The following is a 16,171-nucleotide window of genomic DNA, read 5'->3' on the forward strand; positions in this document are numbered from 1 at the left end:
GCCGGCTCGGCGCACAGCGCACCCCAGCGGCCTCCCCCCACGGCTGCTCCCCGCCGTGGCCACTGGGCTTCCGGAGAGCTGGCGGGTCACCCCAGCCGCCGCCTTGGAACCCGGGTGCCGGAGACCCTGCCGCAGCCGGCCCCCGCGCCACCCCGGGGAGGGCGCAGCCGCCCCACCTGGGAACCCCGCGGACCTGGAACGGCGGGGCGCAGCTGGAGGCTGGCCCGCTGCCGGAGCACCCCCGCTGGGAGCCAGAGAAGGGGGAGGGTCTCGAGGCAGAGTCCTGCCCCTCCCAGGGAGAGACCCCGGCTGGGGCAGAGGCGAGCGCCCGCCGGCGGCAGAGCGCGCGGCGCGGGGCATGGAGCGCGCGGGGCAGCCGCAGCGGCCGCGGGACCAGGACTCGGTGGAAGCGTGGCTGGACGACCACTGGGACTTCACCTTCTCTTACTTTGTTAGGAAAGCCACCAGGTAAGCAGCGGACGGCGAAAGACCTGGGGCGGATCTCTGCTCCCTATGCAATGTTCCCCGGCCACCATGGAACCGCGTCGGTCCCCGGCCCTTGGCTCTGCCCGGGTCTCGGGTCCAGTCTCGGTGTATTGGTCTCGACTGGAGTCGACAAGCCCCAAGCGTCGGATTCGATTCCGCTGGCTCACAGAGTTCAAATGTAAAATGTGCGTGCCGACCCCCCCACAACCCCAGCCGCCTTGGGGTTCCCTGGGAGCAGGATTCTTTGCAGACATCTGCGCTCCCGGGCCTTCCTCTAGCTCTCCTGCCCTCTCCAGGCTCCCCCCAAACTCCTTAGCGAAACCAAAACAGTTCGCGAGCCCCTTCCCTGCGGCTCCGGAAGCACCGTGTCCAACTGGGTCCCAGCGCTGCGCTCCTCCCCCGTGCGCCCACGTCTCGGCCCTAGCGGGGCGGGGAAGCCGGGGATGGGGCGAGACCACGAGGACGCCCCAAGGCTGCAACATGCCGGAGCCTTCCCAGAGTGAGTGCCGTAGCCTCCTGCCCCCTTGGGTCCCCTGATTGTCCCGCGCGCCTCCTGCGCCCCAGGCGGTGCCTCGGAAAGGGCTGCGCGGTGGGGCTCGCGGCGCACACAAAGGGCGCGGGGAAGGCGCGAGGGGAGCGACCCGGACCCTGAGGGGTGGCGGGTCCCGCTTGGCCCCAGCCGACCCCAGAGGCCAGTTTTTCCTGGTCCGGAGCCAGGCACCCGGGCGGAGGGCTGGGAGGAGCCGGCCTGACCTTTGGGAGGCGGGGGCGCAACGGGAACTCGGGGCGCGCGTGGGAACCGCTCACCCGAGAGTTGGGGAGGACTTGAGGCTGGAGCCCGGGGACGCGGAGGGTGGGGCGGAGAGCGCGCGTCAGGCGGGTTTCCCAGAGCCGGAGTTGGTGCGATGCCCGGGCGCGGGCAGGGCTGCTGCGCGCATCGCGGGTGACTCTGGGGCGCGTCCCTTTGGAGAAGCGGCCGGAACCCGCTGCGGGCTCCGGGCAGTGGCCGTGGGGCGGCCGGCGCTGGCCGCCGGGGCAGTCAGGGAGGCGCGCGCTGGGCGGTGATGGTGAGGAAGCCCGGGGCCGGGGCTGGGCGCTGGGCTTGCACCGGCCCGCGCGCACCTCTGCCCGGTGCTCCCCGCCAGGGGGCGGCGCAGCTTGGGGCGAGCGGGCGGCGGCGAGGTGGGGGCCCGCGGGGAGCCGGCTCCCAGTCGCCCGCCTCACCTGGGCACGTCCTCGCCCCCTGCGCCTCCGGGAGTCCACGGTCGTCCGCGGCCGCGTGATCTGCACCTGGATCCCCACCTTTGCTATGTTGCCCTTTGGAGACAAAACAAGGTACTTTCTTGGGCATCTACCTCTTGCCCCTTCCTCGGGGGCGCGGCGGGGACCAGGGGTGCGGGTGAGGGAGCTTGGGGTCACCCCAGCGGCGCGAGGTCTCCGTGCCAGTGAAGTGGGTGGCATTTTTTGTCTTCCTTTACTTTCTCGTGGATGGAGTACTTTGGGGGTTTTTTAAAACCCTGATTCTATTAAGGAAGGAACGGCCAGAGTTGGTGTCGATGGTGTTCCTCTTTGGCGGGTTTGCTTTGTTTTGTTTTGTTTTGTTTTGTTTTGTTTTGTTTTGTTTTGTTTTGACCGAGGCAACTCTTTTTGGGGATAAAACTTATCTCTGGGTAATTCCTCTGCCTTCCTGTTAAAATCCTTTTCCTCCGCTTTTGCCATTTTCACGATTCTAAACCTGGAGCCATCAGAGGATAAACCTCGCAAGGAAAGTGGCTTCTTCTCAAAGGCACTTTTCTGCGAGTTAGGGCTGAGATATTAAAGCATCAAAGTCGGTGGTGATTATCGATCGTGCAGGGCGCACGGTTTAGGGGTGCTACTGTGGGGCGCTCTGTCCGGTCTCCTTCTACCTTTCGCCCTCCTGCAATTAGAGCGCACGAAGGGGAGTGGGCAGAGCCCTGGGGTAATTTTTTAAGAGAGTGTGTGTGGGTTAGTATTTGGAGTTGTCGTGTAAGGCACATTCACAGCTCAAAGGAAAAAAAAAAGTCGTTTCTTTCATAATTCGTCTTAAATAGCCTTTTTTTCTTCTTTTTTTCTTCCCTCTCCCTTTCAAGACTTAAACTTGGGTTTGTTTGGTGGTAGTTTTTAACTATTCATACATAAGAACACGTCGATTTCAGTGCTTTTCGAAACATTGAAAGTATAGTCACATTTTATGGGGGAACATATTGAAAGTGTTGAGTTACATTTCTTTTCATACTACTTTTTCACCCAAGTGGCATAGTATCAAAATCCTAATTCTTAAAAATTATGCTGTGTAGTATAGAATTGAGATCATTGAGATGTGGTAAGAAGACTTTTCATTTAGGGATTTTTTTTAAAAAGAGTTATTTATGAATACAAGAACTGGGGTACAGGCCAGAGGTGGGGGGGGCATTGAGAGGATTCACCAGAGACAGCGCAGGGAGCAGAACAGGCAGATTGACCTAAGAACACTACTGAGGGGAGCAGTGGGTGAGACAGGAGAGGTCTGCTGTGCCATGTGGGCAGCTCCCTGGCTGGGGATGGAACTGGTGCTGCAGTGGCTGCGAACAGCCTCATAGGTTGGGTCTTAACCCCTTGTACCACCAGGGAGGCCCCATTAAGGATTTTTATATTATAGTTGATGTTGACAGGAGAAGGAACACTTTCTATGGTGTGTGTGTGTGTGTGTGTGTGTGTATGTGTGTGTAGAATTTTTGTTGAAAATCAGTTGAAAAATGAAAGTAGAAAATATTTTGAAGTAGTGCAGGGCCTCAATTTTAGGACTTATAAAGTACTGAACGTTGTCAGGGGAATGACTATAAGCTAAGACTTGTGTACAATCAGAGGTTCTTCAGGAAGCAATGTTACACTTTTGAGTTTATATTTGGTGGCATTATCTGGAAACTTAGAATGAGAGTCTGGACATTAGTTGATGATGATAAAAATGTCAAACTGTTCAACTCTCTGTGATGCACAAGGTTGTGGTAAAAAAAAAATACTGCAAACCTTTTAACTTTACAGCTAGAAAACATTTTTTAAAGTAGAAACTCACAGTACTTTGTGTTTTCCCGTTATTTTACACTTCAAATTGTAAAGTGAATACTGTATGTGATTCAGAAGACTCACGAGACAAAATAGTTGTATAGAGGCATCTGACACGTTTTAAGATTTAGAACACATTTGGATTCACTTGGATTGGCCATCTGTGCCGTACACAGGCTTACTGATGGAGCTGCTCTGCGTTCTTCGATTTAATTGTTGTTGTTTAACACTCATGCATATTTCTCTGTCCTCTCCCTAGACTGAAGGATCTGTACTCACTAGTAGCCACTGAACAACATGCAAATTTTGGCATAAAATCTCATGTAGACACCTATGAGTTGTGGTTGACCTTGAAAGCAGTTTTGCTGTCAGATTGCATTGTGTCCTGCAACTGTCTTCAAATAGGGAGTGCAGCATTTCGTTAAAAACTGTGGCTTAGAACTGGGAAATAGATGGTTTTTAGTCATCAAAACCTGTCTATGTGAATTTGAGAGTGTCAGCTGAACGAGCATAGCATGGGCCATTGGCCTATCTACAAACTAAAGAAATCTGCCGACAACCCTTACCCAACCCTGCTATTCTAGGTAACTTTGAAATCCTCACACTGTGTTAATGAAGGGCTCTAATGCTAATGCACGTGCAAATGAAGCTTTCCTGGTGCTAATGTCACTTTAACAGCTGTTGTTATTCTTGATGGTAAATTAGCATAATGTTACCTTTCTTCAGTTACTGTGGGTGATGTTTTCGATCACTTAGCATTGCAGGACAACTGATTGACATTTTACTGCATTGTTTTTTAAGAGGCAAAAGCTTGTATTTGGCATGTACTCAAAATTGGAGATAGCAACAGAGGACGAGATTTTATGACTGCTTGGATCAAAGTCCAGAAACAGAAGTTTTACACTCTCATGTAGTTTTAGATGGTCGACTTTTGCTGGACAAGTTAATGTTCCAGGTCCCGTGTTTGGGTCTCTTTCGTTTTTAATTTTTTCATCTCTAAAAGCTATCACATTTTTATTTTCAAGATATTTATATTAAAATCTAATGATGGATATAAAATAAACAGCGCTATTTACTCTTAAAGTGATTGTTTCTATAGTTACATAGGAATATAAACTTTTCACAATATTCGAACATATGGTTTCTGATGCTTATTTTTTTAAGCCGTCACTAGTGTTGAAGATCTTAAAACCCTGGGGGCGCTGACTCAGCCTGACTTTGATATTGTTTATAATATTTTTATTAGGGGGTAATTTTGGTATAGCGATAACTTTTTTCCCTTGATTTGTTTATAACCAGGGTCCCATAGCCAGCTGTAAGCTGCCTGCTTGCACTCTAAAAATACTCATGTGAATTATATACTCCCCTCCTGGCTGCATCTGTAAGTGTCTGAAATGAGGCTTCTTATTGCTCTTCTTGTGTTCTTGAGATTTCTAGATTAGATATGTTCTAGAGTCTGCATACAAGATCACTAGTCCTAAAAATGTAGAATTAATGCAGTAGCAGTTAGTGATCGATGGATCAGTATTGTGAAATAAATCTAGTTGCTGAGTATAACAAATTTAGATAGGCTTGTAGCTTTTTCCCCTCCAGTTTGTGATCTAAAGATCTACAGAACTTGCCAAGATTATGTTTTCACAAGATCATGTTCACATCTTTCAGAAGATCGTGTGTTGAGCACCTCACGATGGTTTTCAGCGTTTTGATTATGTTGTACTATATATTTTCCTTTTGAACTTAGTATACCTCAATAGGTGATTGACTCTGGATGCTCATGTCAGTTATTTTAAGATATTTGGAGCTCCTCATATTTTGTAGGTAAACCTTCACCCTTGCCTAAGTACGGAAAATGCATCTTACGAAGGTGCTCCTCCTTCTTCAAGATTTGAAATACGATTAACTTAGAACTTTGCTGAAAGTGCATTTTAATAACACCCAGGAAAGATTTCTTTGCTAATTGAAAAGGCTTAGAACTTAAATAGAACTGCTTAGTATTTATTACTTTATCCCCCAAATGTTTTCTAACCTGATAACTTATTAAACCTATAGCTGTTGTGTCAGGTAGAATTATTTTTTTGTGCTGAGCTGATTGTAAGATTGAAAACTGCTTCCTAGCATGAAAAACTTTAGTATGGACTGCAGGACAATTAAATAAGTCCCTGAGTTGATTGATAATAGAGGATTAAAAATGATTAATTTCTGAATTTAGGATGCAGACTGGCTACTGACTTTGCAGGACTTCCTATGAAATTCATTTAGCTGGACAAATGCAGATTCAGTTGACTAGTGTCACAGCTGATTGATGTGGCCTTGGAAATGTCGTATTATATCAGGTTCTCAGTAAAAAGTAGCCATAAGCCACATACCTAGGAATAAAAATTGAGGAAAGTCTTCCCACATGAGTCATTCTTTTGATATTTAGCTCTGTAATCTTATTTATTGACTTGGTATTCTCATTTTATTTTGAATTATATATATGTAATTATATGTCATATATAATATATAATCATATATTATATTTAATATATGTTTTAATCATATATAATATAATAATATCCCATAATATATTATGTGTATATAAACTATTAATACATATAATAATATATAGTATATGATATAATATATAATATATAATGTGTATTATATGTGATCATATAATATATTAATATATACAGTAAATTATATATACTCACAGTGTCAGTGCTTTATTCATTTTCTCTAACTGGTACAAAGTTATATTTGTTACCAACCAAATGTTTAAGGCAGGAAAAACAAACTGCAAGTAAGTTCTTAAGAATCATTTTGCTAAGAATTACAAAAGCCACTCAAGATATACATATTTCTCTGGTTTTTAGCATGTAGTAACCTTTCTTTATACAGTCTCATGTGCCATTGTTAATCTATGTATTCTTTGATACTTTCCCCTTGATTCTGAATTTTAAGTTAAGATTAACTTTTTACAAGTAATCTCTGAATAACTATATTCCTCCTAAACTCAGTAGAGAAAAGATCCCTGTTAGATATTATAACCTTGCCGAAATTCTAAAAAATAAGAATGACCGTTTCTACTCTCTGTTAAATAACTATGCTTAGGTTATAAGAGAAAAGATCCTCATCTTTTGAACTAACAAATATCAAAATACATATTAACACATGATCATTGAACTTAGAGGAGATCATGTAGTTCAGTGTTTCTCAACTTAATAGACCCCTGTTACATTACAGTATTCTTGTTGATCTACAGCAGAGTAAGAAGAAAGCTTTTGGTCATGAGTGACAGAAATCCAACTTGAACTCTCTCACAAGTGACATATATAATTGAAGTATCCGAGGCTTTGGATAGCTATTAAATTGAGTTGAGCAATAATTGCATCAAGTTATCTGTGCACCCATGTATATATCTGTCCTTCTTTCCATCTGCCTATCCTTTCTTCCACCCACCCACCCATCCATCCATCCACCCACCCACCCACCCATCCATCCACCCACTCACCACCTACCCACCCACCCATCCACCCACTCACCACCTACCTATCCATCCACCCATCCACCCATCCATCCACCCACCACCTATCCATCCATCCACCCACCCACCCACCCACCTACCTATCAATCCACCCATCCATCCACCCACCTACCTTCCAATCCATCCATCCATCCATCCATCCATCCATACATACATACATCCATCTTTGGCCCTCTCCTATGTTGACTTTATTCTCCTGCATGTTTTCTTCATGTGCTGGAAATGTTACTTCCGGCAGGTGTATGTAGGTCTTAAACTTGTGATTTTGGAAATATGCCCTTGTATCCAGATCAGTCCCCTCAAAGTTACTTGGGCCTTGCTTGGGTCACATGTCTGTTCTGGACCCATCATTGTTTCCAGAAGAGTAAGTTTGTCTGACTACTTTGTTGGGACATGTAGCCTATAGTACAATGTGTCTTTGGGGAGGGGGAAATCCCCCAAAGAAAGTGATAGGGCATACCCAGAAGTTGCATGTAGCTACCACACCTAGTGTTGACTTGCTTTTATTTTAATGTTACTTAAATGTGGAATTCTTAAGAGTTGGTATAATTGAATCACAATTATAGTATTTATGCAACTGGAGTAGCAAAATAAATTTATAAGTTGATTATGAATAAAATGATAAAACTCCAGCCAAATGCAAACTGACAGCACTCTTTAAATCACCCTTGCAAAGTGACTGCCCATGAAGGGTCTGGTGAGGTCAGCTGGTCTTTGCTGCACTTGCCCCGTGATGACTCACTTCTCCCACTGGGTCTCTTTGTTTGAACAATCATGAAACTTTTATTCCTTTCACACAGCATTCCAGCTGTGGGGTTTTATTTGGTTTGCAAGTATATTGGCATTTTAGATCTACACTTCTTTTATTTTCTCTTTTTTTTGTGGGGTCTTCCAGCAGCAGTATAGTTGTAAATGTAAATATAAGCTGAAGCTGCAGGACAGTACTTGGTTAGGAAGTCGTCATCTTAGCCATTTATATCAGACGTCTCACTTTTTTTTTTTTTACTTTGTCATCAGTGTGAAAACATGAAGTTATAACATCTTCATAGAAAAATGCAGTTTCAAAACATACTGTTTTAGACTCTTAGAGCTTCTCATACCTTAGACTGAAAAATACAGCCGAGTCCAGTCCCCCCCCTTCGAAGCTGCTGAGCCTGTATCGGTTTACTTGTTTATAGCCTCGATTTCAGTTGTTAGGTTTTCTTTCAAATATAAGTCAATTTTCCTTTAAGGAGCATCTTTTTCCATGTGATTGTGAATGCATGGAAAATTACAAATCATGCCCCTTTCAAATATGAATGTAAATATGAATGTTTAACCATATCCAGCAATGCTGCATCTTACTTCCATTTGGAGAAAGCTCCTCAGATGTTTTCCTAGCTGGAGAAAAATGTGGAAATACTAAGTAGCTGTAGGCACAGCATTTATTTGCATACCCTGCCAGGGCCCAGTGAGCCAGTCACTGTGACATGAGAGCAGAGATTACTTTAAGATATCACTTGGAGGTGACCCAAGTCTCCTGTTTCAATTAGTACCCTGTTAGTACTTGTTCATCTTTTATTCATCTAAACCAGTGATTCTCACAGGGATGCTGTTGGCATTTGGTAGGGACACTTTTCCTGTTGTGAGAGGTTATTTAGCAAATTGCAGGATGTATAACATCCCAGGGCCCAACACACCGGTGACTAGGAGCGCCCCATCCCTGGGACACTTATTTCCAAATGACTCCAAAGGCTGGAACTGCTAATTGGCTGAAAGGCCCCGAATGGACCCATTAATGTTCCTCCTCTATGGTGGTGAGCGGCCCGGTAAGACAGATTTTAACCTGCAACCCAGAATCACCTCTTCCTACAAGTATCACCTTAGGTACTTCATTTACCCTTTGTGTAAAATGGAAACACTAGCAATGAATTTATAGACTTCTTAAGACATTAAAGGGAAATACTATGCATTTCCTTTCCTTTTGAGCAGTGATGCTTAGTAGTTTACTACTTTATCTTGAGAATTATCAGTGCCTTAAATATAATCATAATCTTTGGTAATCGCTCCCTTATGCTGGTAAGTGGAAATTAGATTGACAAAACTGTGATTCTATAGATGTTAAGTGGTTTTCTCATGTTTAGATGCATTTTTATTGAAATGGGAGTCCAGATACTGATTTTGTTCCCAGCTTTGCTATTAACCAACGTTGTGACCAGCTTAAATTGATGACCCTTGATTTTAAAATGAGAGGGGGAAGGAAGTGGTGCAGAATTAAGGCCAAAAAAATTCATAAATAAGCTTAAAAATCCCTCTCAGTTCTAAGAGTTCTTCATTCTCCCCAGGAGAGCAGAGTAACAGCTTCTAAGATTGAATAGTTTCCTTCTTTATTTTTTCAAATTGAGTAGTATATCCAGATCAAATTATACAAACAATGTAACTGAAGCTGTATAAAATTAGGATCCAAGAGCAGGAAAAATATCTAATATTATATTTCATGGGAGTTATTGTATATTTTCCCTCTGGATAATTTTAGCAGATTTCTGTGAAAATTATCAACGAATCCTTACCCCACAGAAAAATACTGCACTGTTTGTAATTCTGGTATTAATGATTAATTCACATGACTAATGAAATAAAACATTGGAGGGAAAGAAAAAGGGATGATGTTTTTACAGTAGACTTAAAAAACATGAAAATGCATTATGTTGTGTGGCTCACTCAGGGCCTGTAACTTTCACACTGTTAGAAGCACCCTGCAAATCTCTGCAAACATCAGCACTCAAAGGCACTTAATGTGTTGCCATCCCACAGTGAATGTCCTTAGAAAATTCCCCCATTCAGCCCCATTGAGCTGAGATAATATTGCTATGATTTTCATCATAGGTAATCATTGTATATTTTCTACCATTTCAAATAAGTGCTTTTGAGCTAGTTGCTTATGTAGCAACTGCAACATCTTCATATGCTGTAGATGCCTACTGCATACATTCTTTTCATTTTTATAAAAATCACTATTTTTAAGATATATATATATATATATATACATTTGCTGTTTGAATAATTTGAAAACAGTTATCTGTCACATATTTCAACACCATGTACCAGGCCCTATGCTATCACTTAATATTCATCATTCCCTTTAATTATTTCAGAACCTTAAGAGTTAGTGTCATTATCTCCATTTTATAGAGAAAGCAAATAATATACTTAAGTCTTACTGTTAGAAATACACCATTGGAAACCTAAGTCTCCCACCTGGGACCCTGAACTGACAAGCTCTCCTGAAGTTCAGGGTCAGTATTAATGATTTTGTCCCCAACTTTGCTATTAACCAATTGTGACCAGCTTATCCATAGATTTAATGTGATGGAAAAGCCAACTCAGGAAGAGGTTAAAGTTTCTCCTAGAGCCTCTTCATCCACAAGCACATTACCAAATGATGTGCCTAGAGACTTTGTCCAAGTAGATTTAGTTTCCATATATAATTTTAGGGCATAAAAAGTGGGAACTCTCAAACGACATTTTAAAATAGAGTGGCTGAAAATTCAGGTACTAGGCCATTACAATTATATTTTTAGTATTAGAACTCCTATAGTGTATGGATGGTATTTTCAAAGAATCCTTTAATACAAGAATTTAGGCAAGAGTACAACAAAACCCTTGTTAGTTTTTTTCCTTCTTTTTCCTTTTCTAGATGCCAAGAAATATTCTATGAAACTTACACAATGTATTTTGATTATTTTTCCCATTCAAGACATCTGGAATATTGAATATTTGTTTTAAGGCATTTCTGTCTCTTTTAAGATTCATTTGTAATATGAGTTAATGGTTCAGTTACTGCTGCATGGAGCCCCTGATGGCACGGGTGTGTGTGTATGCATGTGTGTGTGTGTGTGCAATGTTGTGTGAGAGCTTGTATCCCTCTGGTCAAATTTTAATACTTCTGGAGGCATTAAGAAGAAGCTGTAACTAAGCTAGATTAGTGGAAAATTTCTAAAACAGTGTCTATAAATGGTAGTTTTCTTTCCTTTGATAGGTTTATAATAATCTTGAGTAAAATGGAAAATTGAAAAGGGGGAAAGTTTTTTTTTCTAGAGAATACTACTAATCGATTTATAAATATCTAAGAAAGTGTGAGATGAAGTAGCTCCAGTTATGCAAAACTTAAACCTCTTTTTTTAAAAAAAGGTTTGACTAGGTTACACCATTAAATTTACTACTACTGCATACCATTAAATTTAATCCCGTTAAATTTGATCATTAACTTAATTGACTATCATTTTTAAGACTGGCACACTTTACATCTACTTTAAAAATATGACCAGGGAGAATAAATGGAATGAAATACCTGGCACTTTATTTCTGTCTAGTGTATGATTTTGATGAAATAAACTTTGTTTCAACCATTACTTAAAAAAATAAAATGAGAATACCCTGTAAGCTACCTAACCCCCAGAAATTCCTTTGATCTTTTTTATCACTCACAAATGAATTTATTCATTCTTCTGTATATTACTAAAAACACAAAATATCCGATACTGAAAATGTCAGCTCAGCCTCTCCTGCAGCAATTGCTAGAACCCAGGCTGCTCGGACTTTTGAGGGCATGAACTCATTTCATTTGTTTAGGGTGCTCCACCCACGTTATAACATCATCTTGAAGCGTGCAGTGCTGTTAACGCTCCCCTGGAGGCTCATGAAATCAAGATGTGTTAACCATTATTTTCTGTGACACTGATGTTTATATTAAATCGTCACGTGAGCTGTTGGAATCACAAGCATCTTCCCTAAAATAGAATATTAAGACAATACACTGCTGATTGGATTCATTGTTTTAAAGGAATACCTGTACCCCTATGTTTATTGCAGCACTATTTGTAATAGGTAAAACCTGGAAACAACCTAAATGCCCAAAAATAGATGACTGGATCAAGAAGATGTTGTAATAAACACAATGGAATATTACTCAGCAATCAAAAAAGATAAAATCATGCCATTAGCAACAACATGGATGGAACTAGAGGGGATTATGCTCAGTGAAATAAGTCAGAAGGAAAAAAGAAAAATGTCAGCTAGTTTCACTTATAGGAGGAATATAAGGGAACTGAATAAGACATGGGGGGGGGCGGAAATAATAACAGTACAAAACACAGCACAACAAAACAAAAACAGACAGACAATTATAAATCAGAGACACACTGCAGGGGAGGGAGGGAGGAGCACAGGGGATGGTGGTGATGGTGCACGGGTGCATTGGTGAAGGAAATGCAATGGGGACTACACCTGTGGGGGGGGGTAGGGACAAAAAAAAAGCAAACATTGTTTAAAAAAGAACAATGATGTAATAAAAAAAAAATCATGTTTTAAAAGTCCAGTCCCTTTGATGACTGCTCATGGCAAGTTTTTGGCAGCTTCCTTTTGGCTTCATTTCTATCTAATTAATATCTATCTTTGAGGTATATGATCAGTATGGGGATGGACCTGTAGGGTGTCCTAGGTTGAGCATGTGTATATTCAAATTTCAAACCACAGGTGAATACATTCGTGTTACTGGAGAGGACTAACTCCCAGCACTGTCTCTTGGTATTCTCCAGAGCTTCTCAGGTCATGTTAAGACATATTGTACATGTTGAAACACAAAACTAAATTGAATTTACTCATTTCAAAAAGATTATATAATGCAACTCATTTATGAGGTAAGAAATTTGGGGCGGGGAATAAAACAGGGAAATCAGTGGTGACTCGAGGATAATAAAATGCATCTAGCATGGAGAGAGCAAATGATGTGGACAGGATGGTGGACATCAGGCCCTGGTCATCGAGTATAAAGTCTTGACATTGATTTTTATTTTATCTCCCATGGCCCTTGCTTTATTTTAAGTGTCTAGGAAGGGCCTGTTTGTTCTCTTTCATTCACGGCCTTGTAAAAGTTAAATCAACTTAGAGGTCAGGAGGGCCGTGGGACTGAGACTGCCCCTAGGTTTGCAGAGTCCTTGCCAGGGACATGCTCATCCGTGTTTGTATCACATCATTAGCGTTTGTATCAGAGAGTCAAGGTACCTTTTTGGGATTTGTGTCCATTTTGTTCGTTTTGCTCAGATGACTGTCTTGTGACTTAGATAGGACTTCGCTTGTGGCACCAGGAAGACAACCTTCTCCCCTTACTGTTTCTCTTATTCTCTTAGTGGAGTTTTATGAGGACGTAAACTACCATTGCTCCACCCCTAGCCCTTCATTTGCAGCGGAATAAGTACTAAGAGTTTAGGAGGTAGCAAAATATTAAATATATCAAAAAGATTTCTAAATGCATGCGTTTTCTGCTTTGACTCTTGACTCCAACCTCATGGGGTGAGTGAATGGGTAAGGTCTAGCCCCAACTTAAACATGAGGAAGCTGAGGGACAAAAAAGTTGCCTGAGTTGACTGACTTAATGTTCCTCTCCTGGCCTAATGGGAACGTAAGCCGCGATGGGGTCTTCATCCCCACCCTGGCTTGTTTATACAGCTGCCCATTTCTACAAGTGAAGAACCTGAACTCTAGAGACGTTACCTTTGGTTTGACCTCACACCTGTATCAGCTGTAGCAGGAGCTCGAATTATCTCCTGATGGTCAGTTGAGTATTCCTGACTTTATACCCTATTGAAGACAGGCCATACCTTGCACTTCATAAAGAAGTGAGAACAGGTGGTATTTTTCCCGCTTACATAGAGGATGAAATTGCATCTCAGAGGGAGAGCATAGTTTGCCACTGGTGACACACTGCATTGGTAACAAATGCTAAGGTTAGGTTAGAATTTAGGATTCATGGCTGAAACACACAGCCTCTTCATCTTTCATAGTCCCAAGAATTGTTAGGAGTTTATCATTGTCCCCTTTTTCAGCAAACGGCAGCTTGCTTTTTATCTCTGCTAAATATGTGGTGTGGTTTTGAGAGTAAAGTGGAAGAGCTTCATTTAAGAAGGAATTTCATACCATACATTATTAATCAAAGACCCTATCAGGATTACCCTGTGGTTGTCTTTTGAGCTCTTTCAGTGATGAAATGAGTGCTAGGAATTTGTTAGCCTGGAACTTATGCTTAGAATCTCCCTTTTATTTGCTGTCTATCTGCCAAGAGTTTCAGTTGGGAAAAAAGAATATGAAATGGATAGAGTGGCCAGATAAAATAAAGGACCCCCAGGTAGGTATTAAGGGCGTTTGGGTGGTGGGTGTGGTATAGTAACATACATCTGAGAAGGTGTAAACTTGTACCCCTAAATTATATTGTGTCATAAGCCAGCATTATCTCAATAAAAAGTAGTACATTTAAAAAAATTGAAATTTCCCCGAAATTCTTGAATTTCAGGTTCTACTTATCCTAAAAATTATTCATTGTTTATCTGAAACTCAAATTTCATGGGGTATTCTTTATCTTATTTGCTAAATCTAGCCCTCAGAATGATTCTTCTCTCAAACACATTTATTATGTGTTATTTTCACTGTGTTTAGATTTATAAAACATGGCATTTTTTCCCCTCAAAGAACAAAGGTGTGGGATTCAGTCAGATTTTTTAAAGGACATTATTCTTTAGAGTCTTTTTCTTTGACTTCTTTGAGATGGTGTGTTTACCTTGGTGGTTCAGGGGACCATCTTTTTATGATCTAGGTGGAAAGAATGAAGTTAAGAGAACGTGTTATTATTTTTTCTTCTGAATAAGTGACCTTGTTCGCTCTACATTTCTCTATGGTTGAATTTGATTTTGACTCTTTGAGATACAACTAGAACTTATGGGGTATGGGGTGCCTTCTTCATGACAAGTTAATGTTCTTTTTTTTTTTTTTAATTTTCTAGAGGCATGTCATATTTATTTATCTATTTGTTTGTTTGTTTGGTTTATACATGCACTGGGTACAGTCAGAAGCCGGGAGGGTGAGAGAATTCACCAGAGCCAGAGCAGGGAGCAGAACAGGCAGAAGGACCGAAGTACACTGCTGAGGGGAGCAGCGGGCGGCAGGAGAGGTCTGCGTGCCCTGTGGGACCCTCCTCCGGTGGCCAGGGAGCAGCCGGGGATCGAACCGGCGCCGCAGAGGCCACGGGCAGCTTCGCAACCCAGCGCTCAACCGCTGCGCCACCTGGGAGGCCCATGACAAGTTCATGTTCTGCTGGGTCAGAAGACTGGGAACAGGAAACCTGGACTTGGTTTCTTGGTTTTTCTGTGAAATAGCTGAATGTGCTTGATTCAGCTATGTGATTTAGCATCTTGATTTAGAAAGTGGGATTGTTAATGCTTGCCCTACTAGGTTTAAATAAAAGAGTAGATTTTTTTCCAGTATTGCTACCATAAATATTTTTCAAAAGTCCCACAGAGTCAAGGAAAAGAAAGTAGAGATCCTCTTCCGCGCCATTTAAGGGATTTGCCTTGTTGGACTTGTCCGCCAGGCTTTTAAAATCCCTCTGGAACTTTTTATTCTGATTATCTGACACATTTACCTTCTCCATATAGATCAGTTTGCATGCATTGACGTTTGACTTCATATGGCAGCAAAATCCAAAATGTATTTGAATTCTGAACTCAATATAAACTTCAGTTTGGGGAGCAGAGGTCACTTAAAGATTCATCTGGAGTTACTCATTACTATATCCATGGTCCCCTATAGTGTCTGACACACTTCAAAGCCTGTACCTGAATAATTCATTTTAGAAAAAAGGACACTTAGGTGGGGCAGCTAGGACAGATGTTTTGTGGTACAAATTTGTAGTGAAGAGCAAATTAGTCTTAGATTAAATGCAGCGTGTAATAATGTAGACAACAATATTGCATTACAAAATCATCAAACTTGCAGAGAGTAGAACTTAATTATTATCATAACTGAAAGAACATAATTACATAAAACATTGAACTTGTAATTATTGCTACAATGCCAATTTTATTAGTAATACATAAATTGTAATAACGGTGTATGCATTGATGTGTTCACCTTAGATTATACAACAGTGTATATCAAATATGTTTTAATTTGAGAAAGGAAGAAAGAAGGACTTGTTAAAGGAATCCAATTAAAATGGAAACAAATCAATGATGAGATTTTGAGTAGATCTTTATTGTAAGAAGTGGAAGTATAGATTATGGAAGT

General features: G+C 41.7%; 1 protein-coding gene across 3 annotated transcripts in view; it reads left to right on the plus strand.

The window, feature by feature from the left end:
- Window positions 1-343: 343 nt before the first annotated feature.
- PDE5A (phosphodiesterase 5A) overlaps window positions 344-16,171 on the plus strand; it is a 118,289-nt gene continuing 102,461 nt past the window's right edge. Inside the window, exon 1 of one of the 3 annotated variants that reach the window (XM_037509514.2) lies at window positions 344-468. In XM_037509514.2, coding sequence (XP_037365411.1) covers window positions 359-468 — 110 coding nt within the window. In that variant the 5' untranslated portion in view covers window positions 344-358. Of the gene's footprint in view, window positions 469-911; window positions 986-1,697; window positions 1,822-16,171 lie in introns of those variants that run through there. The other 2 variants (XM_037509515.2, XM_037509516.2) reach the window with 2 other exon arrangements.

Source organism: Talpa occidentalis, unplaced genomic scaffold (assembly GCF_014898055.3).
Source record: "Talpa occidentalis isolate TD23 unplaced genomic scaffold, MPIMG_talOcc4v2.1 talOcc4.13, whole genome shotgun sequence".
Taxonomy (NCBI): Eukaryota; Metazoa; Chordata; class Mammalia; order Eulipotyphla; family Talpidae; genus Talpa; species Talpa occidentalis.